General features: G+C 54.2%; 1 protein-coding gene across 6 annotated transcripts in view; it reads left to right on the top strand.

Annotated features, from left to right (window-relative positions):
• Positions 1–26856, top strand: part of STON2 (stonin 2) — a 114738-nt gene that overhangs the window by 68328 nt on the left and 19554 nt on the right. Inside the window, exon 1 of one of the 6 annotated variants that reach the window (XM_073587012.1) lies at positions 15844–16358. The exons of 2 other annotated variants lie outside the window; for them this stretch is intronic. Coding sequence is in view for 2 of the 4 variants with exons in the window: in XM_073586983.1 (XP_073443084.1) it covers positions 22136–22184 (49 nt within the window). In the remaining 2 variants the exon portion in view is untranslated. Of the gene's footprint in view, positions 1–15843; positions 16359–20881; positions 21052–21646; positions 22185–26856 lie in introns of those variants that run through there. 3 more of the 6 variants (XM_073587019.1, XM_073586983.1, XM_073586994.1) reach the window with 3 other exon arrangements.

A 26856-nucleotide genomic window follows, 5' to 3' on the forward strand; every position in this document is an offset into this window, starting at 1 on the left:
ATTTCCGGCCACAGAACTGCCGCTCACTGGATTTTTTTTCTTTTTCGGACCATTCTCTGTAAACCCTAGAGATGGTTGTGCGTGAAAATCCCAGTAGATCAGCAGTTTCTGAAATACTCAGACCAGCCCTTCTGGCACCAACAATCATGCCACGTTCAAAGGCACTCAAATCACCTTTCTTCCCCATACTGATGCTCGGTTTGAACTGCAGGAGATTGTCTTGACCATGTCTACATGCCTAAATGCACTGAGTTGCCGCCATGTGATTGGCTGATTAGAAATTAAGTCTTAACACACAGTTGGACAGGTGTACCTAATAAAGTGGCCAGTGAGTGTATGTGTCTATATACCTGTATGCATGTTCTGTCCGGGATAATCCCATGTAAATGAGCAGATTCAGAGACCGTACAAGAGCGTGTACGCAGCTTCTGTGCAGATTCGTGCGACTCTGTGATCACAAACTGTAAAATATCCCTGTGTAGCCTGATCCTGCAGCTACTCCCCTACTACTTGCTGCTGTTCTCTGCGGCTCTGTTCTCAGTGTAGGAAGGTGCCCACCAACCATGACATGTGAGGAGACCTCTGAGCCGCTGTCTACAGAAATTCCAATCTCTCAGATTATAAACCCAACAAAGGGGAGCTAGCCGTGCTTTCTAGAGGACTCTCATTTTGCCCCACTAAGGCCGTAGATAAAACTGAACTCTGCAGTGATATGGGACATTATTTCAGGAGACTGCGCCTGAGGGAATATTGCAATGATACAGAAGATTCAGAAAACACTCAGACTGAAGGAAAAGGGATCCTAACAACCAAGAAGAGGTCAGACTGGACACCTCCACCGGGACGCAACCCTCATTTGGATAAATATATACACTCATTCAGACATTTGATAAAATCCACCATCATAGACACCAACAGGAGACAAGCATCCAACATCAGTGCCCAGGAGAGGAAGGCCATACAGTCTCTGAAAATCAACAAAGAAATTATCATTAAACCTGCTGAAAAGGGAGGTGCAATAGTCATGATGAACACATCAGACGATATGAAGGAAGCAAACAGACAACTTATGGACACACGCTACTACAAGAAATTGGAGTCGGATCCTACACAGGACTATTACAAGGAACTAAACAGGTTGATATCTGGTCTGCCTGACGGATCCATAAGAGACAATGACCTGATACCAGAGAGTCCAAGAATAGGGACATTCTACATGGTTCCCAAAATCCACAAATCTGGAAATCCAGGGAGGCCGATTATTTCATGTGTGGGCACCCTTACTGAACAGGTATCTGGATGGGTAGAGGGTATTCTTAAACCCCTAGTAAAGGATACACCCAGCTACATTCAGGACACAACTGACCTATTGAATAAACTAGCAGCAATAGGTCCTCTACCAGAAGGAACCATCCTGGCCACCATGGATGTGGAATCTTTGTACTCTAATATCCCACACCAGGATGGATTAAATGCCTGCAAAGTCTTCATGGAAAACACAGGGAATGATGCTGATTCTGTGGTGAAACTCACAAAATTCATCCTCACCCACAATTACTTTGAATTTGACAATAAGATCTATCTACAGGAGACTGGCACAGCTATGGGAAGTAAAATGGCTCCACAGTATGCAAATCTTTTCATGGCCAAGCTTGAAAGCGACTTTTTATCCTCGTGTCCCATCAGGCCTCTGGCCTACTACCGCTTCATTGATAATATTTTAATCGTATGGATGGAGTCTGAGCAACAGCTAAAGACGTTCCACGAACAGTGTAATCAATTTAATTCCACCATCAACTTAACACTCAACTATTCCAGCACTGAAATTAACTTTTTAGACACCATCATTAAGCTAAAGAACAATGAAATAGAGACATCCCTGTATCAGAAGCCATTCAACCGTCCAACATGCCTTAAATGGGACAGTTTCCATCCAAAACACATAAAAAACTCTATTATCTATAGCCAAGCCATCAGATACAATCGTATATGTTCCAACGCCATGGATAGAGACAAACACCTTGGTCGCCTCAGAAAGACCTTTTTGAATCAGGGCTACCATCCAAGAACAATTGAAAACCAAATTACAAGAGCCACCAGAATATCAAGGAATCACCTGCTACATTACAAAGCTAAAGAAGAGAATAACCGGGCGCCTCTAGTGGTCACCTACAATCCAAATCTGGAGGTGCTAAGGGGATCTGCACGGAAATTACAACCTTTACTGCAAAAAGATGCCATATTACAATTCATATTTCCAGACCCCCACTGCTGTGTTTTAGGTAGCCCCCAAATTTAAGAAGCATAATTGTCAGAAGCTCCCTGTCCTCTCCAAGAGCTGCAGGACCCTTTCCTTGCAACCAGAAAAAAAAGTAAAACCTGTCCATTTATAATGACCACGGACAAGATAAAGATCCCCAACTCACATCAGGACTACAAGATCCCAGGTACTTTCATCTGCATTACATCTAATGTGGTGTACTTAATTATTTGTACTAAATGTCCAACTGGGGGTCTGTATGTGGGGGAGACAGGGCAAAAGCTTAGAACAAGGATGAATTCTCATCACACAATAAGAGAAAAAAGATTGGATCTACCTGTGGCAAAACATTTTTGTATCCCTGGTCATAGCATGATGGACATTAAATTACTTGTATTAAAAGGTAACTTCAAGTCTCAGAGAGAGAGAAGAATCTCGGAGTACAAATTTATGAAAACTTTCAACACATTCAGTGCAGAAATGAATGTGTCACATGGATTTATGTCTTTTTACATCAATTAAGGAATTTGCTCTTCAGACCTTCTGGGGTCATCACAACACAGAACTAGACCCCATCAGAGGGCAATAAAACTTTCAGGCTCCTTATCTATGAACTGCTCCAATGTTTATGTTTATCCTTCTCCCATAATGACAATTCTGCTTCACATCACTTGTCTTATCTATTGTGTTATTTCTGTGCTGTCTTGTGTATAAATGTGATTCTTCAGATTGATTTTGTATTAGTCATTGCCTGATGAAGAGACCTGAGTAGTCTCGAAAGCTTGCAATGTGTTACCATCTTTTCAGTTAGCCATTAAAAGGTATCAACTACTGAGGACTCTCAATCCTGAATATTCTTCTATCTACTGGCTAACACGGTACAAAGATATACATCTTTCCTGTACAGAAATTCCAGACATGGCACAGAGAGGGGGGACACACACTGAGTTCTGAACCAGCAGCTCCACAAGTATCATGTCAGTACATGGCACAGAAGATACCAAACGTTACAGCGGCAGACATTCGCCTGTCGATATACATCGCTGTGCTCCAGGCCAGAGATCATGGCTGACTGTGTCAGTACATCTGCCTGTGACTGGAGAAGGATATTCGCACTACTGGCACCATGAGTCACTGCATTTTTGGCTCCCTGGTTTCTGGTGACATCACAGTTGAATGGTGATGTCATCAGATGGGTGAGGATGTTTGCAGCTGTGGATCCCTCAGGGAACATTAACATCCTTAGTTGAATCTTTCAGCCAAAGGGAGGGGACGCTGTTAACCCTGCGCTGTCAGGCCGGATATTAATGATTGTATCTCCTGACTGATCATATTGACTCCGTTACAATCAGAGAAAGTTCACGATGAGGCATCGGCACCATTCACCACGTGAGCACTGGTATATTCATGTGGATATTGGATTTCATCTGTGGGCAGGTGGCGAGCTCCACGGCCTCGTTCACACATGGAAGTATGCGCTTATTTGGGAGGCTGCCTATTGCTGTTATTGGGAGAAACTGAAAAATGCAAACAGACGAGCGGTCCATATGTTCAGTTCACACATTCTCGCTTGCCCCCCACTCATGTGCTTCTCGTGTGCACTCCTCCCTCACCTGCACTTCTCAGACACACTTCATGGGTGTGATCGCCTCATGTGCTTCTCTTGCACACTTCTCATGCGTGCTCTTTCCTTAACAAGCATGTTTTTTGGGCGCTTCACCTCATACACTTCTCGTGCATGCTCTCCCCCTCACACACGCTTCTCATGCACACACTCATCCTCACACGTGCACGCTCCTCTTGAGTGCTCTCTCCCTCACACGTGCACGATCCTCTTAAGTGCTCTCCCACTCACATGTGCACGCTCTTCTTGAGTGCTCTCTCCCTCACTTGCACGCTCCTCGAGTGCTCTCCCCCTCACATATGCACGCTCCTCATGAGTGCTCTCCCCATTGCACGTGCACGCTCCTCTTGAGTGCTCTCCCCCTCGCACGTGCACGCTCCTCTTGAGTGCTCTCCCCCTCGCACGTGCACGCTCCTCTTTAGTGCTCTCCCCCTCACATGTGCACGCTCCTCTTGAGTGCTCTCCCCCTCACACGTGCACGCTCCTCTTGAGTGCTGTCCCCCACCCACGTGCACGCTCCTCATGAGTGCTGTCCCCCACACACGTGCACGCTCCTCTTGAGTGCTGTCCCCCACACACGTGCACGCTCCTCTTGAGTGCTGTCCCCCACACACGTGCACGCTCCTCTTCAGTGCTGTCCCCCAAACACATGCACGCTACTCTACAGTAATCTCCCCCTCAAACGCTCCTCATGAGTGCTCTCCCCCTTGCACGTGCACGCTCCTCTTGAGTACTCTCACCCTTGCAAGTGCATGCTCCTCTTGAGTGCTCTCCCCCTCGCACGTGCACGCTCCTCTTGAGTGCTCTCCCCCTCGCACGTGCACGCTCCTCTTCAGTGCTCTCCCCCTCGCACGTGCACGCTCCTCTTGAGTGCTCTCCCCCTCACACATGCACGCTCCTCTTGCGTGCTCTCCCCCCTCACACGTGCACGCTCCTCTTGCGTGCTCTCCCCCCTCACACGTGCACGCTCCTCTTGCGTGCTCTCCCCCTCACACGTGCACGCTCCTCTTGAGTGCTGTCCCCCACACACGTGCACGCTCCTCATGAGTGCTCTCCCCTCACACGTGCACGCTCCTCTTGAGTCCTGTCCCCCACACACGTGCACGCTCCTCATGAGTGCTGTCCCCCACACACGTGCACGCTCCTCTTGAGTGCTGTCCCCCACACACGTGCACGCTCCTCATGAGTGCTCTCCCCTCACACGTGCACGCTCCTCTTCAGTGCTCTCCCCCTCACACGTGCACGCTCCTCATGAGTGCTGTCCCCCTCACACGTGCACGCTCCTCATGAGTGCTCTCCCCTCACCCGTGCACGCTCCTCGAGTGCTCTCCCCTCACGTGCACGCTCCTCGAGTGCTCTCCCCCTCACACGTGCACGCTCATGAGTGCTCTCCCCTCACACGTGCACGCTCCTCTTCAGTGCTCTCCCCCTCACACGTGCACGCTCCTCATGAGTGCTCTCCCCCTCACACGTGCACGCTACCCTTGAGTGCTCTCCCCTCACACGTGCACGCTCCTCATGAGTGCTGTCCCCCACACACGTGCACAATCCTCATGAGTACTCTCCCCTCACACGTCAACGCTCCTCATGAGTGCTCTCCCCTCACACGTGCACGCTACTCTTGAATGCTCTCCCCTCACACGTGCACGCTCCTCATGAGTGCTCTCCCCTCACACGTGCACGCTCCTCATGAGTGCTCTCCCCTCACACGTGCACGCTCCTCTTCAGTGCTCTCCCCCTCACACGTGCACGCTCCTCTTGAATGCTGTCCCCCACACACGTGCACGCTCCTCATGAGTGCTCTCCCCCTCACACGTTCCTCATGAGTGCTCTCCCCTCACACGTGCACGCTCCTCATGAGTGCTCTCCCCTCACACGTGCACGCTCCTCTTCAGTGCTCTCCCCTCACACGTGCACGCTTCTCAAGTGCTCTCCCCCTCACACGTGCACGCTCATGAGTGCTCTCCCCTCACACGTGCACGCTCCTCTTGAGTGCTGTCCCCCTCACACGTGCACGCTCCTCTTCAGTGCTCTCCCCCTCACACATGCACGCTCCTCATGAGTGCTCTCCCCCTCACACGTGCACGCTCCTCTTGAGTGCTCTCCCCTCACACGTGCACGCTCCTCATGAGTGCTGTCCCACACACACGTGCACGCTCCTCATGAGTGCTCTCCCCTCACACGTGCACGCTCCTCATGAGTGCTCTCCCCTCACACGTGCACGCTCCTCTTGAATGCTCTCCCCTCACACGTGCACGCTCCTCATGAGTGCTCTCCCCTCACACGGGCACGCTCCTCATGAGTGCTCTCCCCTCACACGGGCACGCTCCTCATGAGTGCTCTCCCCCACACGTGCACGCTCCTCTTCAGTGCTCTCCCCTCACACGTGCACGCTCCTCTTGAATGCTGTCCCCCACACACGTGCACGCTCCTCTTCAGTGCTGTCCCCCACACACGTGCACGCTCCTCTTGAGTGCTCTCCCCTCACACGTGCACGCTCCTCTTGAGTGCTCTCCCCACACACGTGCACGCTCCTCTTGAGTGCTCTCCCCTCACACGTGCACGCTCCTCTTGAGTGCTCTCCCCACACACGTGCACGCTCCTCATGAGTGCTGTCCCCCACACACGTGCACGCTCCTCTTGAGTGCTGTCCCCTCACACGTGCACGCTCCTCTTGAGTGCTCTCCCCTCACACGTGCACGCTCCTCTTGAGTGCTCTCCCCACACACGTGCACGCTCCTCATGAGTGCTGTCCCCCACACACGTGCACGCTCCTCTTGAGTGCTGTCCCCTCACACGTGCACGCTCCTCTTGAGTGCTCTCCCCTCACACGTGCACGCTCCTCTTGAGTGCTCTCCCCTCACACGTGCACGCTCCTCATGAGTGCTCTCCCCTCACACGTGCACGCTCCTCATGAGTGCTCTCCCCTCACACGTGCACGCTCCTCTTCAGTGCTCTCCCCTCACACGTGCACGCTCCTCTTGAGTGCTCTCCCCTCACACGTGCACGCTCCTCTTCAGTGCTGTCCCCTCACACGTGCACGCTCCTCTTGAGTGCTGTCCCCTCACACACGTGCACGCTCCTCTTGAGTGCTGTCCCCTCACACGTGCACGCTCCTCATGAGTGCTCTCCCCACACACGTGCACGCTCCTCATGAGTGCTCTCCCCTCACACGTGCACGCTCCTCTTGAGTGCTCTCCCCTCACACGTGCACGCTCCTCATGAGTGCTGTCCCCTCACACACGTGCACGCTCCTCATGAGTGCTGTCCCCTCACACGTGCACGCTCCTCATGAGTGCTCTCCCCACACACGTGCACGCTCCTCTTGAGTGCTCTTCCCTCACACGTGCACGCTCCTCATGAGTGCTGTCCCCTCACACGTGCACGCTCCTCTTGAGTGCTCTCCCCTCACACGTGCACGCTCCTCTTGAGTGCTCTCCCCTCACACGTGCACGCTCCTCTTGAGTGCTCTCCCCTCACACGTGCACGCTCCTCTTGAGTGCTCTCCCCTCACACGTGCACGCTCCTCTTGAGTGCTCTCCCCTCACACGTGCACGCTCCTCATGAGTGCTCTCCCCTCACACGTGCACGCTCCTCTTGAGTGCTCTCCCCTCACACGTGCACGCTCCTCATGAGTGCTCTCCCCTCACACGTGCACGCTCCTCTTGAGTGCTCTCCCCTCACATGTGCACGCTCCCCTTGAGTGCTCTCCCCACACACGTGCACGCTCCTCTTGAGTGCTGTCCCCCACACACGTGCACGCTCCTCGAGTGCTGTCCCCTCACACGTGCACGCTCCTCTTGAGTGCTCTCCCCTCACACGTGCACGCTCCTCTTGAGTGCTCTCCCCACACACGTGCACGCTCCTCATGAGTGCTGTCCCCCACACACGTGCACGCTCCTCTTGAGTGCTGTCCCCTCACACGTGCACGCTCCTCTTGAGTGCTCTCCCCTCACACGTGCACGCTCCTCTTGAGTGCTCTCCCCTCACACGTGCACGCTCCTCATGAGTGCTGTCCCCTCACACACGTGCACGCTCCTCATGAGTGCTGTCCCCTCACACGTGCACGCTCCTCATGAGTGCTCTCCCCACACACGTGCACGCTCCTCTTGAGTGCTCTTCCCTCACACGTGCACGCTCCTCATGAGTGCTGTCCCCTCACACGTGCACGCTCCTCTTGAGTGCTCTCCCCTCACACGTGCACGCTCCTCTTGAGTGCTCTCCCCTCACACGTGCACGCTCCTCTTGAGTGCTCTCCCCTCACACGTGCACGCTCCTCTTGAGTGCTCTCCCCTCACACGTGCACGCTCCTCTTGAGTGCTCTCCCCTCACACGTGCACGCTCCTCTTGAGTGCTCTCCCCTCACACGTGCACGCTCCTCTTGAGTGCTCTCCCCTCACACGTGCACGCTCCTCATGAGTGCTCTCCCCTCACACGTGCACGCTCCTCTTGAGTGCTCTCCCCTCACACGTGCACGCTCCCCTTGAGTGCTCTCCCCACACACGTGCACGCTCCTCTTGAGTGCTGTCCCCCACACACGTGCACGCTCCTCTTGAGTGCTGTCCCCTCACACGTGCACGCTCCTCTTGAGTGCTCTCCCCTCACACGTGCACGCTCCTCTTGAGTGCTCTCCCCACACACGTGCACGCTCCTCTTGAGTGCTCTCCCCTCACACGTGCACGCTCCTCTTGAGTGCTCTCCCCACACACGTGCACGCTCCTCTTGAGTGCTGTCCCCCACACACGTGCACGCTCCTCTTGAGTGCTGTCCCCTCACACGTGCACGCTCCTCTTGAGTGCTCTCCCCTCACACGTGCACGCTCCTCTTGAGTGCTCTCCCCACACACGTGCACGCTCCTCATGAGTGCTGTCCCCCACACACGTGCACGCTCCTCTTGAGTGCTGTCCCCTCACACGTGCACGCTCCTCATGAGTGCTCTCCCCACACACGTGCACGCTCCTCATGAGTGCTCTCCCCTCACAGGTGCACGCTCCTCATGAGTGCTCTCCCCTCACACGTGCACGCTCCTCATGAGTGCTCTCCCCTCACACGTGCACGCTCCTCTTCAGTGCTCTCCCCTCACACGTGCACGCTCCTCATGAGTGCTCTCCCCTCACACGTGCACGCTCCTCATGAGTGCTCTCCCCTCACACGTGCACGCTCCTCTTCAGTGCTCTCCCCACACACGTGCACGCTCCTCTTGAGTGCTCTCCCCTCACACGTGCACGCTCCTCTTGAGTGCTCTCCCCTCACACGTGCACGCTACTCCAGTGCTGTCCCCTCACACGTGCACGCTCCTCTTCAGTGCTGTCCCCTCACACGTGCACGCTCCTCTTCAGTGCTCTCCCCTCACACGTGCACGCTCCTCCAGTGCTCTCCCCTCACACGTGCACGCTCCTCTTCAGTGCTGTCCCCTCACACGTGCACGCTCCTCATGAGTGCTCTCCCCTCACACGTGCACGCTCCTCATGAGTGCTCTCCCCTCACACGTGCACGCTCCTCTTCAGTGCTCTCCCCTCACACGTGCACGCTCCTCATGAGTGCTCTCCCCTCACACGTGCACGCTCCTCTTCAGTGCTCTCCCCTCACACGTGCACGCTCCTCTTCAGTGCTCTCCCCTCACACGTGCACGCTCCTCATGAGTGCTCTCCCCTCACACGTGCACGCTCATGAGTGCTCTCCCCTCACACGTGCACGCTCCTCTTCAGTGCTCTCCCCACACACGTGCACGCTCCTCTTCAGTGCTGTCCCCTCACACGTGCACGCTCCTCATGAGTGCTCTCCCCTCACACGTGCACGCTCCTCTTCAGTGCTCTCCCCTCACACGTGCACGCTCCTCATGAGTGCTCTCCCCTCACACGTGCACGCTCCTCATGAGTGCTCTCCCCTCACACGTGCACGCTCCTCATGAGTGCTCTCCCCTCACACGTGCACGCTCCTCTTCAGTGCTCTCCCCACACACGTGCACGCTCCTCATGAGTGCTCTCCCCTCACACGTGCACGCTCCTCATGAGTGCTCTCCCCTCACACGTGCACGCTCCTCATGAGTGCTCTCCCCTCACACGTGCACGCTCCTCTTCAGTGCTCTCCCCTCACACGTGCACGCTCCTCATGAGTGCTCTCCCCTCACACGTGCACGCTCCTCATGAGTGCTCTCCCCTCACACGTGCACGCTCCTCTTCAGTGCTCTCCCCACACACGTGCACGCTCCTCTTGAGTGCTCTCCCCTCACACGTGCACGCTCCTCTTGAGTGCTCTCCCCTCACACGTGCACGCTCCTCCAGTGCTGTCCCCTCACACGTGCACGCTCCTCTTCAGTGCTGTCCCCACACGTGCACGCTCCTCTTCAGTGCTCTCCCCTCACACGTGCACGCTCCTCCAGTGCTCTCCCCTCACACGTGCACGCTCCTCTTCAGTGCTGTCCCCTCACACGTGCACGCTCCTCATGAGTGCTCTCCCCTCACACGTGCACGCTCCTCATGAGTGCTCTCCCCTCACACGTGCACGCTCCTCTTCAGTGCTCTCCCCTCACACGTGCACGCTCCTCTTCAGTGCTCTCCCCTCACACGTGCACGCTCCTCATGAGTGCTCTCCCCTCACACGTGCACGCTCCTCATGAGTGCTCTCCCCTCACACGTGCACGATCCTCTTCAGTGCTCTCCCCACACACGTGCACGCTCCTCATGAGTGCTCTCCCCTCACACGTGCACGCTCCTCATGAGTGCTCTCCCCTCACACGTGCACGCTCCTCATGAGTGCTCTCCCCTCACACGTGCACGCTCCTCTTCAGTGCTCTCCCCTCACACGTGCACGCTCCTCATGAGTGCTCTCCCCTCACACGTGCACGCTCCTCATGAGTGCTCTCCCCTCACACGTGCACGCTCCTCTTCAGTGCTCTCCCCACACACGTGCACGCTCCTCTTGAGTGCTCTCCCCTCACACGTGCACGCTCCTCCAGTGCTGTCCCCTCACACGTGCACGCTCCTCTTCAGTGCTGTCCCCTCACACGTGCACGCTCCTCTTCAGTGCTCTCCCCTCACACGTGCACGCTCCTCCAGTGCTCTCCCCTCACACGTGCACGCTCCTCTTCAGTGCTGTCCCCTCACACGTGCACGCTCCTCTTCAGTGCTGTCCCCTCACACGTGCACGCTCCTCATGAGTGCTCTCCCCTCACACGTGCACGCTCCTCATGAGTGCTCTCCCCTCACACGTGCACGCTCCTCATGAGTGCTCTCCCCTCACACGTGCACGCTCCTCTTGAGTGCTCTCCCCTCACACGTGCACGCTCCTCATGAGTGCTCTCCCCACACACGTGCACGCTCCTCATGAGTGCTCTCCCCTCACACGTGCACGCTCCTCTTGAGTGCTCTCCCCTCACACGTGCACGCTCCTCTTGAGTGCTGTCCCCTCACACGTGCACGCTCCTCTTCAGTGCTGTCCCCTCACACGTGCACGCTCCTCTTCAGTGCTCTCCCCTCACACGTGCACGCTCCTCATGAGTGCTGTCCCCTCACACGTGCACGCTCCTCCAGTGCTCTCCCCTCACACGTGCACGCTCCTCCAGTGCTGTCCCCTCACACGTGCACGCTCCTCCAGTGCTGTCCCCTCACACGTGCACGCTCCTCCAGTGCTGTCCCCTCACACGTGCACGCTCCTCTTCAGTGCTGTCCCCTCACACGTGCACGCTCCTCCAGTGCTGTCCCCTCACACGTGCACGCTCCTCCAGTGCTGTCCCCTCACACGTGCACGCTCCTCCAGTGCTGTCCCCTCACACGTGCACGCTCCTCATGAGTGCTCTCCCCTCACACGTGCACGCTCCTCCAGTGCTGTCCCCTCACACGTGCACGCTCCTCATGAGTGCTCTCCCCTCACACGTGCACGCTCCTCATGAGTGCTCTCCCCTCACACGTGCACGCTCCTCTTCAGTGCTCTCCCCACACACGTGCACGCTCCTCTTCAGTGCTCTCCCCACACACGTGCACGCTCCTCATGAGTGCTCTCCCCTCACACGTGCACGCTCCTCATGAGTGCTCTCCCCTCACACGTGCACGCTCCTCTTCAGTGCTCTCCCCTCACACGTGCACGCTCCTCATGAGTGCTCTCCCCTCACACGTGCACGCTCCTCATGAGTGCTCTCCCCTCACACGTGCACGCTCCTCTTGAGTGCTGTCCCCTCACACGTGCACGCTCCTCATGAGTGCTCTCCCCTCACAAGTGCACGCTCCTCCAGTGCTCTCCCCTCACACGTGCACGCTCCTCTTCAGTGCTGTCCCCTCACACGTGCACGCTCCTCTTCAGTGCTCTCCCCTCACACGTGCACGCTCCTCCAGTGCTGTCCCCTCACACGTGCACGCTCCTCCAGTGCTGTCCCCTCACACGTGCACGCTCCTCCAGTGCTGTCCCCTCACACGTGCACGCTCCTCCAGTGCTGTCCCCTCACACGTGCACGCTCCTCATGAGTGCTCTCCCCTCACACGTGCACGCTCCTCCAGTGCTCTCCCCTCACACGTGCACGCTCCTCATGAGTGCTCTCCCCTCACACGTGCACGCTCCTCATGAGTGCTCTCCCCTCACACGTGCACGCTCCTCATGAGTGCTCTCCCCTCACACGTGCACGCTCCTCATGAGTGCTGTCCCCTCACACGTGCACGCTCCTCTTGAGTGCTGTCCCCTCACACGTGCACGCTCCTCATGAGTGCTCTCCCCTCACACGTGCACGCTCCTCTTCAGTGCTCTCCCCTCACACGTGCACGCTCCTCTTCAGTGCTCTCCCCTCACACGTGCACGCTCCTCCAGTGCTGTCCCCTCACACGTGCACGCTCCTCCAGTGCTGTCCCCTCACACGTGCACGCTCCTCATGAGTGCTCTCCCCTCACACGTGCACGCTCCTCCAGTGCTCTCCCCTCACACGTGCACGCTCCTCATGAGTGCTCTCCCCTCACACGTGCACGCTCCTCATGAGTGCTCTCCCCTCACACGTGCACGCTCCTCATGAGTGCTGTCCCCTCACACGTGCACGCTCCTCTTGAGTGCTGTCCCCTCACACGTGCACGCTCCTCATGAGTGCTCTCCCCTCACACGTGCACGCTCCTCCAGTGCTGTCCCCTCACACGTGCACGCTCCTCATGAGTGCTCTCCCCTCACACGTGCACGCTCCTCTTGAGTGCTGTCCCCTCACACGTGCACGCTCCTCATGAGTGCTGTCCCCTCACACGTGCACGCTCCTCATGAGTGCTCTCCCCTCACACGTGCACGCTCCTGCAGTGCTGTCCCCTCACACGTGCACGCTCCTCATGAGTGCTCTCCCCTCACACGTGCACGCTCCTCATGAGTGCTGTCCCCTCACACGTGCACGCTCCTCATGAGTGCTGTCCCCTCACACGTGCACGCTCCTCATGAGTGCTCTCCCCTCACACGTGCACGCTCCTCTTCAGTGCTCTCCCCTCACACGTGCACGCTCCTCTTCAGTGCTCTCCCCTCACACGTGCACGCTCCTCCAGTGCTCTCCCCTCACACGTGCACGCTCCTCCAGTGCTGTCCCCTCACACGTGCACGCTCCTCTTGAGTGCTCTCCCCTCACACGTGCACGCTCCTCCAGTGCTCTCCCCTCACACGTGCACGCTCCTCTTCAGTGCTGTCCCCTCACACGTGCACGCTCCTCTTCAGTGCTCTCCCCTCACACGTGCACGCTCCTCCAGTGCTGTCCCCTCACACGTGCACGCTCCTCCAGTGCTGTCCCCTCACACGTGCACGCTCCTCCAGTGCTGTCCCCTCACACGTGCACGCTCCTCCAGTGCTGTCCCCTCACACGTGCACGCTCCTCATGAGTGCTCTCCCCTCACACGTGCACGCTCCTCCAGTGCTCTCCCCTCACACGTGCACGCTCCTCATGAGTGCTCTCCCCTCACACGTGCACGCTCCTCATGAGTGCTCTCCCCTCACACGTGCACGCTCCTCATGAGTGCTCTCCCCTCACACGTGCACGCTCCTCATGAGTGCTGTCCCCTCACACGTGCACGCTCCTCTTGAGTGCTGTCCCCTCACACGTGAACGCTCCTCATGAGTGCTCTCCCCTCACACGTGCACGCTCCTCTTCAGTGCTCTCCCCTCACACGTGCACGCTCCTCTTCAGTGCTCTCCCCTCACACGTGCACGCTCCTCCAGTGCTGTCCCCTCACACGTGCACGCTCCTCCAGTGCTGTCCCCTCACACGTGCACGCTCCTCATGAGTGCTCTCCCCTCACACGTGCACGCTCCTCCAGTGCTCTCCCCTCACACGTGCACGCTCCTCATGAGTGCTCTCCCCTCACACGTGCACGCTCCTCATGAGTGCTCTCCCCTCACACGTGCACGCTCCTCATGAGTGCTGTCCCCTCACACGTGCACGCTCCTCTTGAGTGCTGTCCCCTCACACGTGCACGCTCCTCATGAGTGCTCTCCCCTCACACGTGCACGCTCCTCCAGTGCTGTCCCCTCACACGTGCACGCTCCTCATGAGTGCTCTCCCCTCACACGTGCACGCTCCTCTTGAGTGCTGTCCCCTCACACGTGCACGCTCCTCATGAGTGCTGTCCCCTCACACGTGCACGCTCCTCATGAGTGCTCTCCCCTCACACGTGCACGCTCCTGCAGTGCTGTCCCCTCACACGTGCACGCTCCTCATGAGTGCTCTCCCCTCACACGTGCACGCTCCTCATGAGTGCTGTCCCCTCACACGTGCACGCTCCTCATGAGTGCTGTCCCCTCACACGTGCACGCTCCTCATGAGTGCTCTCCCCTCACACGTGCACGCTCCTCTTCAGTGCTCTCCCCTCACACGTGCACGCTCCTCTTCAGTGCTCTCCCCTCACACGTGCACGCTCCTCTTCAGTGCTCTCCCCTCACACGTGCACGCTCCTCCAGTGCTGTCCCCTCACACGTGCACGCTCCTCTTCAGTGCTCTCCCCTCACACGTGCACGCTCCTCCAGTGCTCTCCCCTCACACGTGCACGCTCCTCCAGTGCTCTCCCCTCACACGTGCACGCTCCTCATGAGTGCTCTCCCCTCACACGTGCACGCTCCTCCAGTGCTCTCCCCTCACACGTGCACGCTCCTCCAGTGCTCTCCCCTTACACGTGCACGCTCCTCTTCAGTGCTGTCCCCTCACACGTGCACGCTCCTTCAGTGCTGTCCCCTCACACGTGCACGCTCCTTCAGTGCTGTCCCCTCACACGTGCACGCTCCTCTTCAGTGCTCTCCCCTCACACGTGCACGCTCCTCTTCAGTGCTCTCCCCTCACACGTGCACGCTCCTCCAGTGCTGTCCCCTCACACGTGCACGCTCCTCCAGTGCTCTCCCCTCACACGTGCACGCTCCTCCAGTGCTCTCCCCTCACACGTGCACGCTCCTCATGAGTGCTCTCCCCTCACACGTGCACGCTCCTGCTCGCACCTTTTCCTTTAAGACTGGAGCTTCCCCTGTGCAGCGGGCACAGATGGCAGTGACCCTCCTGGGCAGCCTCAGTGTCTGGCAGGCCCCCTGCCTTCCTTTCTGGGTGTGTGGCACAGTTTCCCAGGCTCCCCCATAAAACAGAGCAGATTCCCCTCGGCTGCCATAGTAACAGGTGGCGAATTCCTTCTCGCTGGTTCTTTTGTATCTGTTGTGTCAGGATCCTGAGGTGGGGGCTGGGGATCGGAATCACAATGAATGAGGGGGCAGCCCCCATCATCCAGCCCTTCTCCCTGGGGACACACCACCCTCACCCTTCTTTCCCATCGTACTCAACTTTTTAACCCCTTCCTTTCACGGGTCTCTATTAGCAGGTGCAATGCTCACTCCATGCTGGGATCAGATATATCAGGTATCAGTACTGTGCAGCAGACACTGGGGGCATCAGTACTGTGCAGCAGACACTAGGGGGCATGGAGGAGGCAGAGAACCTCATTGTCTTTCTCCTATGGGCTGGTCTCATGTGGTACCCGGAGGGTGTACCTGTGTATTAATGCCTTATTGTGTATTATTGATGTGCTATGTTTTACTGTGTGGAGTTCCCTTTAAATGTGTTCACTCCATGTTATTTACTGCCTGTATGTATGTAGGGACAGAAAAGGGTTAAGGTTGTGGGCTGGACCAGCAGCCTCAAGACAGCAGGAAGCTTCCAGTCAGTGGCCAGGGCAGGAGCTCAGCATCCTCTAGAGCAAAACTCTCCCCTGGAGGGGAGCATGTGCTGCCCCGACCCCCGGGCAGTGAATTGGGCACCGGGACTGCGGTAGTGCCTCGCTAAGGACTATAAGCGTCCAGACATCGGTTTATGGACTGCCAGTATAACTGCTGCTGTGGCTGCCACTGATACGGCAGTGAAGGGTACTAGGGAAATCTGATTTACTGCATCTACTTTTCCTATTTCTTTTGATCTACAATAAATAGTTTCCCTGTTGGATTACAACTGTGTTACTGGATCCTGATTACCCTCGCTGCAGTGACTGTGGAGAAGAGGTAAATTGCCTGGGACTGCATCTGTCCTGTCTGTTTTATGTGCAAGGGGCCGGGGTGCTTGTGGACTGTAGCTTTAAGTGGACTCACCTGTGACTACCACCCCGTGCCACCTTGTTACAGCATGGTACTGCAAAGTGGACACGGGGGGCATGGTACTGCAAGGTGGAGAGCATTATACTGCAAGGTGGACATGGGGAGCAGGATACTGCAAGGCGGATACTGGGTGGCATGGTACTGCAAGGTGGACATGGGCATAGTACTGAGATGCGGAAAATGGGGAGCATGGTACTGCGATGCGGACAATGGGGGGCATGATACTGCAAGGCCGACACTGGGGGTTATCAGTACTGTGAGGTGGACAAGGGGGGGTCATGGTACTGCGAGGTGGACACTGGGGGTCATGGTGGTGGACACTGGGGGGCATAGTACTGTGAGGCGGACACTGGGGGCGCATGGTACTGCGAGGCGGACACTGGGGGGCATGGTATTGCGAGATGGATACTGGGAGGCATGGTACTGTGAGACGCAGGGCTGTGGAGTCGGTAAGCCAAACCTCCGACTCCAACTCCTCAATTTCCCTTACTCCGACTCCAACTCCGACTCCGACTCCCACACAGATTGCTTATATTTAAGTGAAAAATTTATTGTAGTACAATGTGAACCTCAGACATTTAATCATTTTTATGATCCAATAATCAAGATATTTAGATAGAACAGAATATATATTGGTGTACTACCCGGTTTTCATTCTTTTTGGTACAGATACGATATGGATAGACAGATATGGATAAATAGAGCAGATTTCTAATCTGCTTTTGCTATTGAAAACATTATCTATGAGCTCAAAAACCTTTCAGGTGATGCGGTTTTTTAAAAAGATGATCAGCTTTTGCAGCTGAAAAACGTATCCTCAAAAAACACAGGAAAAACGCTGTGTGTGAATGTAGCCTTAGATCAGGAATAGAACAGCCATTTATAGGACATTTCATAACTTTCCCAAACTCCTATGAAAAAATATTCAGCACATCCTGCATTGAATTACTGTACCCAATTTATTATATATTTTAGGAGTCGGAGTCAGTCCATTTTATACCGACTCCAACTCCGACTCCACCAAAATGAGCACCGACCCCGACTCCGACTCCACAGCCCTTGTGAGACGGACTCTGGGGGGCATGGTATTGCTAGGTGGACACTAGGGGACATGGTGCTGCAAGGTGTACATGGGGGAATATCAGTGCAAGGTGGACACTAGGACACGTACTGTGAGGCGGACATTGGGGGGTATCGGTACTGCGAGTGAGAAATTGGTACTGCAAGGTGGACACTTTGGGTATCGGTACAAGGCAGACATTGTCAGTCATTGGTACTGATTTGGACACTGGAGGCTATTGGTACTAGGCAGACACTAAGGATCATTGGTACTGCAAGGCGGACACTGAAGGGTATTGGTACAAGGTGGATACTAGGGGCATTGGTACTGCGAAGCGGTCACTGGTGGTATTAGTACAAGGCGGACACTTGGATTGGTACTGCGAGGCAGACACTTGGGGGCACTGGTATTGCGAGTTGGTCACCGGGGGGGTATTGGTACATAGCGGACACTGGGGAGCATTGATACTGCAAGGCAGACACCGAATGGTATTGTTACAAGGGTTATTGGTATAAGGTGAACACTAGGGCTATCGTTACTGCGAGACGGACACCAGGGGGGATTGCTAATGCGAGGCAGACAGTGGGGGTATTGGTACTGCGAGGCAGGCTCTGTGGGGCATTTGTACTGCGAGGCAGACACTACTAGTGGGTTTCAGTACAAGGCAGAAACTAGGGGTGTATGGGGGTATTGGTACCAGGCAGACACGGGGGGTATTTACTGTAAGCCAGACACCAGTGGTATCGGTGCAAAGCAAACACTTTGGGGGATGCAGTATTGGTGTCCGGCGGGCATCGTGGGGAGTATCGCTGCGAGAGGCAGATATAGGGGGTATTGGTAAGAGGTAAACACCAGGGGTTTTTCGGTAACAGTTGGACACCGGGGGGGGGGGGGGATAAGAGGCTATTGGTATGAGTCGGACATCGAGATGAGGGATATCTGTATAAAGGAGATACCGGGGGGGGGGGGAAAGTACGAGGTGGACAACAGGGGGTATAGGTACGAGACGTACACCATGGGGAGGGGTATATTGCAGACGCTTAGGGTATGATTACGAGGCTGACACGGGGGGGAGGGGTATTGGTATGAAACTGACATCGATGGGGGAGACCTACAAGGCGAATAGCAGGGGGTATCAGCACGAGATGGACAGCGGTGGAAGAGGTACGAGGCAGACAATAATGGTATCTGTAACAAGGCAGACACTGGGGGGTATTGCTATGAAGCGGACATCGGGGGAGGAGAGGTACAAAGCGGATAGCAAGAAGTATCAGTACGAGACGGACACCAAGGGTATCGGTACGAGGCAGGTACCAAGGGTATTGGTGCGAGGCAGACACCAGGGTGAAAGGGGTATTGCTATAAAGCGGACACCGAGCAGGAGAGGTAAAAGGCGGACACCAAGGTGTATGAGTACGAGGCGGACGCTAAGGGTATCAGTACAAGACGAACAGCAAGGGGTGTACTGGTACCAGGTGGACACTGGGGTGGGGGGTATTGATATGAAGGGGGACACCGGGGGGAGTTTTGGTACAAAACCGACACCGGGGGAAGGAGGAGAGGTACAAGGCGGATAGTAGGGGGTATCGGTATGAAGCTGACACCGGGATGAGGGGTATCTATAAGAAGGAGACACTGGGGGAGGGGAGAGGTGCGAGGCGGACAACAGGGGGTATAGGTACGAGATGTACACTGTGGGGGGAGGTATGAGGAGGGCACTAAGAGTATCGTTACAAGGATATCGGTGCGAGGCAGACACAAGAGGGGAAAGGGATATTGCTATGAAGCGGACACCAGGAGTGGGGGGAGAGGTACAAGACGGATAGCAATGCATATCAGTACGAGATGGACGCTGGGGGGAGAGATACGAGGTGGACACTAAGGATATCGGTATGATTCGAACAGCAGGGGGAACTTGTAAAAGGCTGACACTGGGATAGGGGGATATTTGTCAAGAAGACCGCACTGCACTTGCTCACTGAGCCAGTGTGCGTGTCCTGAGTAAAGCGAACTGTGCTCAAAGATACCTGTGGAGCGGGCAGCAGCCGAGTAGGTGTGTACTTCAGAACAGCAGGACCTGAAGCATGTGACTGCTGGGGGCGTGGCCTAAACTCCAGAGAGCTAGGAGCTGCAAGAGAACTCCTAGCAGGGTAACTGCGAGACAAAGTTACCAAGGGGCATAGACAGGTAGGATAGTCAGGACGTAGCCAATGAGTCATACACAGAGATAGCTGCAAGGTACAAGAGGGGCGAGCAGAGAGTAGTCAGATCACAGGCAATGAGTCATACACAGGGAGGGTAGCGAAGTACAGAATCAACAAGCAAACTCACATCGGGGAACATAACCGAGTCAGAACCATATAAACAAGCTATAACAATGAACAGGCACACAGAGGTCACCACACGCGGCCAAAGGCAAAAGTATTACTGACAGGGATTGGAGCTTCCCAGGGGTTTAAGAAGCTCTCCCAGAACCATAGAGAGGCCACAATAATTAACCCCAGGTGTGCAGGTCAAAACCTGCACTGAGCTCCAGACATTAACCCCTGACGTGCAGCTCAAAAACCTGCACTGGGATCATGACAACATTGATACGAAGCGGCCATTGGGGCGAGGAGAGGTACAAGGCAGACAGTAGGGGTTATAAGTACGAGATGGATACCGGGGGGGGAGAGATACGAGGCGGACGAGGGGGGGGGGAGTATTGGTACGAAGCTGACACCGGGGGGGTACAAGGTGGACGGTAGGCAGTATCCGTACGAGATGCATACCGGGGGAAGAGGTACGAGGCAACCGGCAGGATGTACTGGTACAAGGTGCACATTGTGATACGAAGCGGACATCGGGGGGAGGAGAGGTACAAGGCAGACAGCAGGAGCGATCAGTACGAGGCGGAGAGCAGGGGAATTGGTACGAAGCAGATACCAGGGGAAGGTACAAGGCAGAAATAAGGAGAAAAATCCAGCTCCACACGAAATCAAGTTTCCAAATTTATTCCAACATGGATAATGAACAAGTCAGCTCCAGGACTGCATCAGCTCACACAGGAGCGACATAGGTGACGCGTTTCGATCGCTACATGCGATCTTTATCAAAGCTTATCTCTATATGAAGGTACAAGGCAGACAGCAGGGAATATCAGTACGAGACAGACATCGGGGGAGAGGTAAGGAGTGGACACTAAGGGTATCATTACAGGGCAGGTATCTGTACCAGTTGGACATGGGAGAGGGTGGTATTGGTACGAAGCAGACACCGGGGTTGGTACAAGGCAGACAGCAGGAAGTATCGGTACGAGGCGAACAGCAGGGGGTACTGGTACGAGGCCGGACACTGGGGTGGGGTGGTATCAGTACAAAATGGACACTGGGTGGGAGGAGCTCTACAAGGTGGACACCAAGGGTATCAGTGTGAGGTGGACACCGAGGGTACAAGTATGAGGCTTGCAGCAGACTGGCAGAAAAGCAGTATAGATGTGAGAATATTGGGTGCCACCCGTGGGCAGACACTGTGCCATCTCTGGGCTGCTGGACACTTGAGGTTTGTGACCTTTCTGCAGCTGCATACAATTTCCATGAATTAATCCAGTTCTTTCTATATTGTTGTTTTTCCGACTTAGCAGTGACTAGAAACCAAGAGAGAAGTTCCTCTGCTACCAGTCCTCACTATCATCAGTAGCTCTACTTGCCGTCGTGAATGAGAACTTTTTCTTTGACATCTAGAAGCTGAAAGCCTGCACTTCTACAGCTGAGGCCTTGTCACAATTGTATCTAGTCTATCCTCTATGAGATGAAGAGCCCAGACTGACACTGACTCCCTGTAGGGACAGGAGAAACTTGTGCTCTGGCAGCTCTGCTATGTTTAGCTCATAAAGGATTATCTAAACTGGATACAACTGGAACAAACACTCAGCTGTGAGAAGTTTTCAATAAACACAATGTTTCCGCCTCTGAATGTGAACAAAAACAGCAAGCAGAGATCTGACTGTAGCACGGAGTGTTAGGCTATGTGCACACGGTGCGGATTCTGCTGCGGATCTGCAGCGTTTCAGGCGCTGCGGGTCTGCAGCAGATTTAGGTGCGTTGTACAGTACCATTGTTTTCAATGGTAAACTGAAAAACGCTGTGCACATGCTGCAGATTTTTCCCCGGGTTACAATCCGCAGCATGTCAATTCTTTGTGCGGATTCCACTGCGGTTTCACACCTTCTCCATTGTGAGGTGTGAAACCGCAGGGCTAATCCGCAGGTAAACTGCAGGTATTTTGACCTGTGGATTTTTAAAAATCCGCAGCACTTCCAAATACGTGTGCACATAACCTTAGGCAGCTGCAGATCTCTTCATCTCTTTGCCGCTTATCACCAGCTCACACTATGGCACAGCCTTGATTTCTGTCTCGGCCGCTGCTCGCGTCTCAGATTATTACTGCACATAAAGAGTTAATGGCGTTAGACTTAATTTTGCGGGAACAATTAATGATTTCAGCTCCTTAGAGTCATTGCCTGAGGCCTTCACGTAGTAATACTCGGGCGTGTTCAAACTCAGGAGCCTTGTGGACAGTTTCCAAACCAGGACTCTCACCTGGGACAGCTTCGGCACTGGGAGTGAGGGACTGAGCAAGCAAGATGTGCAAAGAAGGGGCTGCTGCAGCAGGATGTAAGGAGAAGGGCCTGAGTAAGCAAGACCTGGAGAAAAGGGGCAGCTGCAGTGGGAGGTGGGGAGAAGGGGCAGCTGTCCTCTAGTTATATAATGCACAGAGGAGGGTTATCTCTGTACAATGGGTAATGGAGGTGTAGTCAGGGGGGTGGTTATCTCTGTTTAATATACCGGGGGGCGGTTATCTCTGTATAAAATACTAGGAGGGCGGTTATCTCTGTATAATATACCGGTGGGGGGCGGTTATCTCTGTATAATATACCGGTGGGGGGACGGTTATCTCTATAATATACCGGTGGAGGGCGGTTATCTCTGTATAATATACCGGTGGGGGGTGGTAATCTCTGTATAATATACCGGTGGGGGGACGGTTATCTCTATAATATACAGGTGGGGGGCGGTTATCTCTGTATAATATACCGGTGGGGGGGCGGTTATCTCTGTATAATATACCGGTGGGGGGGCGGTTATCTCTGTATAATATACCGGTGGGGGGCGGTTATCTCTGTATAATATACCGGTGGGGGGTGGTTATCTGTATAATATACCGGTGGGGGGACGGTTATCTCTATAATATACCGGTGGGGGGACGGTTATCTCTATAATATACCGGTGAAGGGCGGTTATCTCTGTATAATATACCGGTGGAGGGCGATTATCTCTGTATAATATACTGGAGGATGGTTATCTCTGTATAATATACCAGGAGCGGGGGGGGGGGGGGGGTTATCTCTGTATAATATATAGGGGGGATGGTTATCTCTGTATAATATACAGGGGGGGTTATCTCTGTATAATATACGGGGGGTTACCTCTGTATAATATACGGTGGGGCGGTTACCCCTGTATAATATAGGGGGGCGGTTGCCGCTGATATACGGGGTGCGGTTTTCTCTGTATAATATACGGGGGGTGGTTATCTCTGCATAATATACGGGGGTGATTACCTCTGTATTACACATGCCTTATGTCTGACCCTTGGCCGCAGAGCTGACACTCCAGTTCTGCGCTCTACCCTTGACTGGCCCGGGGACAATTCATGGAGAGAAGATGATGACCTGAAGGCTCCAAGTAAATGTTCTGCGCCTTTGTTTCTAAAGGCCCCGTTACACATAACGATGTCCCAGCGATCCCACCAACGATCCGACATGGCTAGGATCGCTGGGATATCGTGAGGCCGATCGCTGGTGAGCTGTCACATAGACAGCCCCTCCAGCGATCAGGACCAGCGAGCACGCTGGTTACCAATGTAAACATAGGATATCTAAGAGCCGGGTGGCTCTAAGATACCCGATGTTTACATTGGAAAACAGCGTAGCTGATCGCTGGTCTCTCGTTGCCACACGCAGCGATGTGTGCTGGCCAGTGGGAAACCAGCGATCAAAAAACAACCCAGGACGATAGTGCACGATCAGTGATACCTGGCGGGAGGGCCGGTCGCTGATCCTCGTAACGCACAGCGATCTCGCTGGTGAGATCGCTTTGGCGTCACAAAATCAGCGATCTCGCTAGTGTGACGGGGCCTTATGTGCTGCTGTTACCTAAAGCCCCCGTTACACATAGCGATATCGCTAGCAATATCGCTGTAACGTCACCGATTTTGTGACGTAGCAGCGATATTGGTAGCGATATCGCTATGTCTGATACTTACCTCCGACTGGCTCCCCCGCTGCTCATTGCTGGTTGCATGAGAACGTCCTGGACCATTTCTCGTCGGGCGCTTCCTGCTGGGCTTCCTGTGGCGCCGACGAGCGACGCGTGGAGCCGGGTGGGAGGACGCAGGATCGCCTCGTCTGACAGGTAAGTAGCGACCCCCGACCCCTGCTATGTCGCTGGTGAGATCTGCCTGGGTGGCAGCTCACTAGCGACCACTTAGCGATGCACCAGCGATCCATATCGTTGTCGGGATCGCTGCTGGTGCATCGCTAAGTGTAACGGTACCTTAAGATGCTCTGCAGCCTGGACTCATTGTTTTGGCTGCAGCACATCACAACCAAGCTGAATAGTATGTTATGCCAGGGAGGGGGATGGGGGTGGGAGATGAACTGCTGCCACTTTCTGACCCCAGGAACACTGTGACTGTTGCTGATATCATTACTATTAGGGAATCTGTCACCACTTTTTTCACATATCAAGTAAAAATATGATTGGATTCAGTGTCATCTATGCATTATACCAGTACTTTTTATACCCCTTGACTCCCCACCTTTGATCAATAAATACCTTTTATATTCCTCACGAGGTGTATGTAAATCTCCTCAGTCCGATGGGTGGGGCTTATTGTTCCTCTCCCCCCCCCCCCGGTTTGCTCTACGCATTTATTTGGTGTAATTCTTGCGTGCGTGCGTGCGCATTCAAATGTCCTGCCGCGCGTGCGCAGTATGTTTTGCCCAATACTTCCGGGCCATAGAACGTAATGGCGTATGCCGAGCATGTGCAATAATGATTTTATGCTTTGCCCACACTTGGGCAAAGCATACTGTGCACGCGCTCTAAATCTATGTGAACGCAGGAATTACACCAAATAAATGGGTAGAGCAAACCAGGGGGGGGAGAGAGGAACAATAAGCCCCACCCATCAGACCGGACCGAGGAGATTTACATACACCCCGGGAGGAATATAAAAGGTATTTATTGATCAAAGGTGGGGAGTCAAGGGGTATAAAAAGTACTGGTATAATGCATAGATGACACTGAATCCAATCATATTTTTACTTGATATGTGAAAAAAGTGGTGACAGATTCCCTCTAATATGTGGCGACTCTACCTATAGTGTATACTTGGCACCCACATATACAGTGATGGGCAGGAGAAGCTGGCTGGAATGTGCCCCCTATAATCAGTAACTAGTAGCACTGTGATCGTGATCTCTGGGTGTTCTGGACCAGTCTTTTGTGCTGCTCTCTGAGAAGCCATCACACCATGTCAGCGGGCTTATCTCCAAGCTTCTCGGTGTCATGGGAACATGGTTCTGTTACGTGACCCAGTTCAAGTCCAGTTTAGTGTGTGATGAGCAGACGTTGCCGTGCCATCCGACCTTCCATCCCATCTGACAATCTGTGCCATCTATGCCATCTGACCATCCGTCCCATCTAACCATCTGTCCCACCTGGCCATCCATTCCATCCGACCATCCGATTTCTTCACATGCTGCCATATTGTCTTTGAAGTGAAGGGGCTTTCTCCTTGCTGCCATCTGTTCGTAGGTCTTGTGATTTGGGACATGGCCACCATCCATAATGTGTTCCGCCATCCTCTGCAGCACGTTACACTGGGATGAGATGTGCTACTGCGCGCAACGATCTGAGGAGCGGCCCCCAATGAGGCAATGACACTGTAGCTTCCTGGAGACCTTTGTGTCACAATCTGAATCATGTCGTGTCAGTAAGGGGTTAACACGGGGGCTGTGAGATGCCAAAGTTATGCCATGACTGAGTCTGGATCCCGTCTAGAAACCGCACTCATTTCCGTTATATCTGTGGATCCGAGCCGTCACATGTGCTCCGCACACGGCGCCACGACTGATGGCTGTACCGCAATATGGTGTTGACACCTCAGAGTGGATGTGACAATCTTCACACAGGAGGCCACGTCACCATCAGGTGCAGCCCCAGAGATGGAAACCAACTTGCAAGGGGCTGCCAGATGCCTGAGAACACCCATCCAGCTGCTGTTCACGGCTTTATGCTTGCATCGGAGCCAATATTCATTCTCTGATATCAGCTAGGTCAGGCTTGTTAGAGACTGTGTGCTGATATATGTACAGGGTGTAGCTATATTCATGGCCGAAAGTGTTGACACCCTTGAAATTGTTCCAGAAAATGAAGTATTTGTCCCATAAAATTATTTTAATTCCCCATGTTTTGTTATATGCATATTTATTTCCTGTGTGTATTGGAACAACACAACAAAAAACAACCCAGAAAAATGTAAATTGGACATAATGTCACACCAAATCCCCAAAATGGACCTGACAAAATTAGGCTGGTTTCACACTAGCGTTTTTTAGCGCTGCGCTTCGTGCGCGTCCATGCGCATGCGTCCCTATCTTTAACATGGGGGCGCATGGTCTAGTGTATGTACGCGTTCGTATGCGTTTTCGTGCGCATGCAGTTTTTTGTAGTGTGCGCCTAGGCGCGACGGACGCAACCTGTTGCAGTTTTGGTCCGTCCGACCTGTCTCAAAAAAAGCATGTGCACGCTTGCGCACAGAATGCGCAAAAAAAAAAATCACATTACAGTCAATGGGAACGCAGGCGTGCGCATGGACATGAGCACGCCTGCGTTTAAAATCGCATGCGTTTTAAGAGTTAACATGACTAGAAACTGGTTAAAACGCATGCGCCTAAAAAAAGCACACGCATACAAAACGCATGATGCGTTTTTTGTATGCGATTCTATTGTGCACGAAGCGCAGCGCTAAAAAATGCTAGTGTGAAACTAGCCTTAACACCCTCATATTAATATTTAGTTGCACACCCTTTGGAATAAATGACTGCAATCAATCTCTTCCTATAACCATCCACAAACTTATACTCCACTCAGCTGGAATGTTCATATGTAAAGGCACCTTCTCCCGACAGCAATTGTAAGATCTCGCCACAGGTGATAACTGGTATTTATATCCGCACTCACTGATGCCAATTCACAACTCTACAGTGTTTTGTTTCCTTACATTTCTGGGGACTTC

This window comes from Dendrobates tinctorius, unplaced genomic scaffold (assembly GCF_039654945.1).
Source record: "Dendrobates tinctorius isolate UK_male_01 unplaced genomic scaffold, ASM3965494v1 ptg000010l, whole genome shotgun sequence".
Taxonomy (NCBI): Eukaryota; Metazoa; Chordata; class Amphibia; order Anura; family Dendrobatidae; genus Dendrobates; species Dendrobates tinctorius.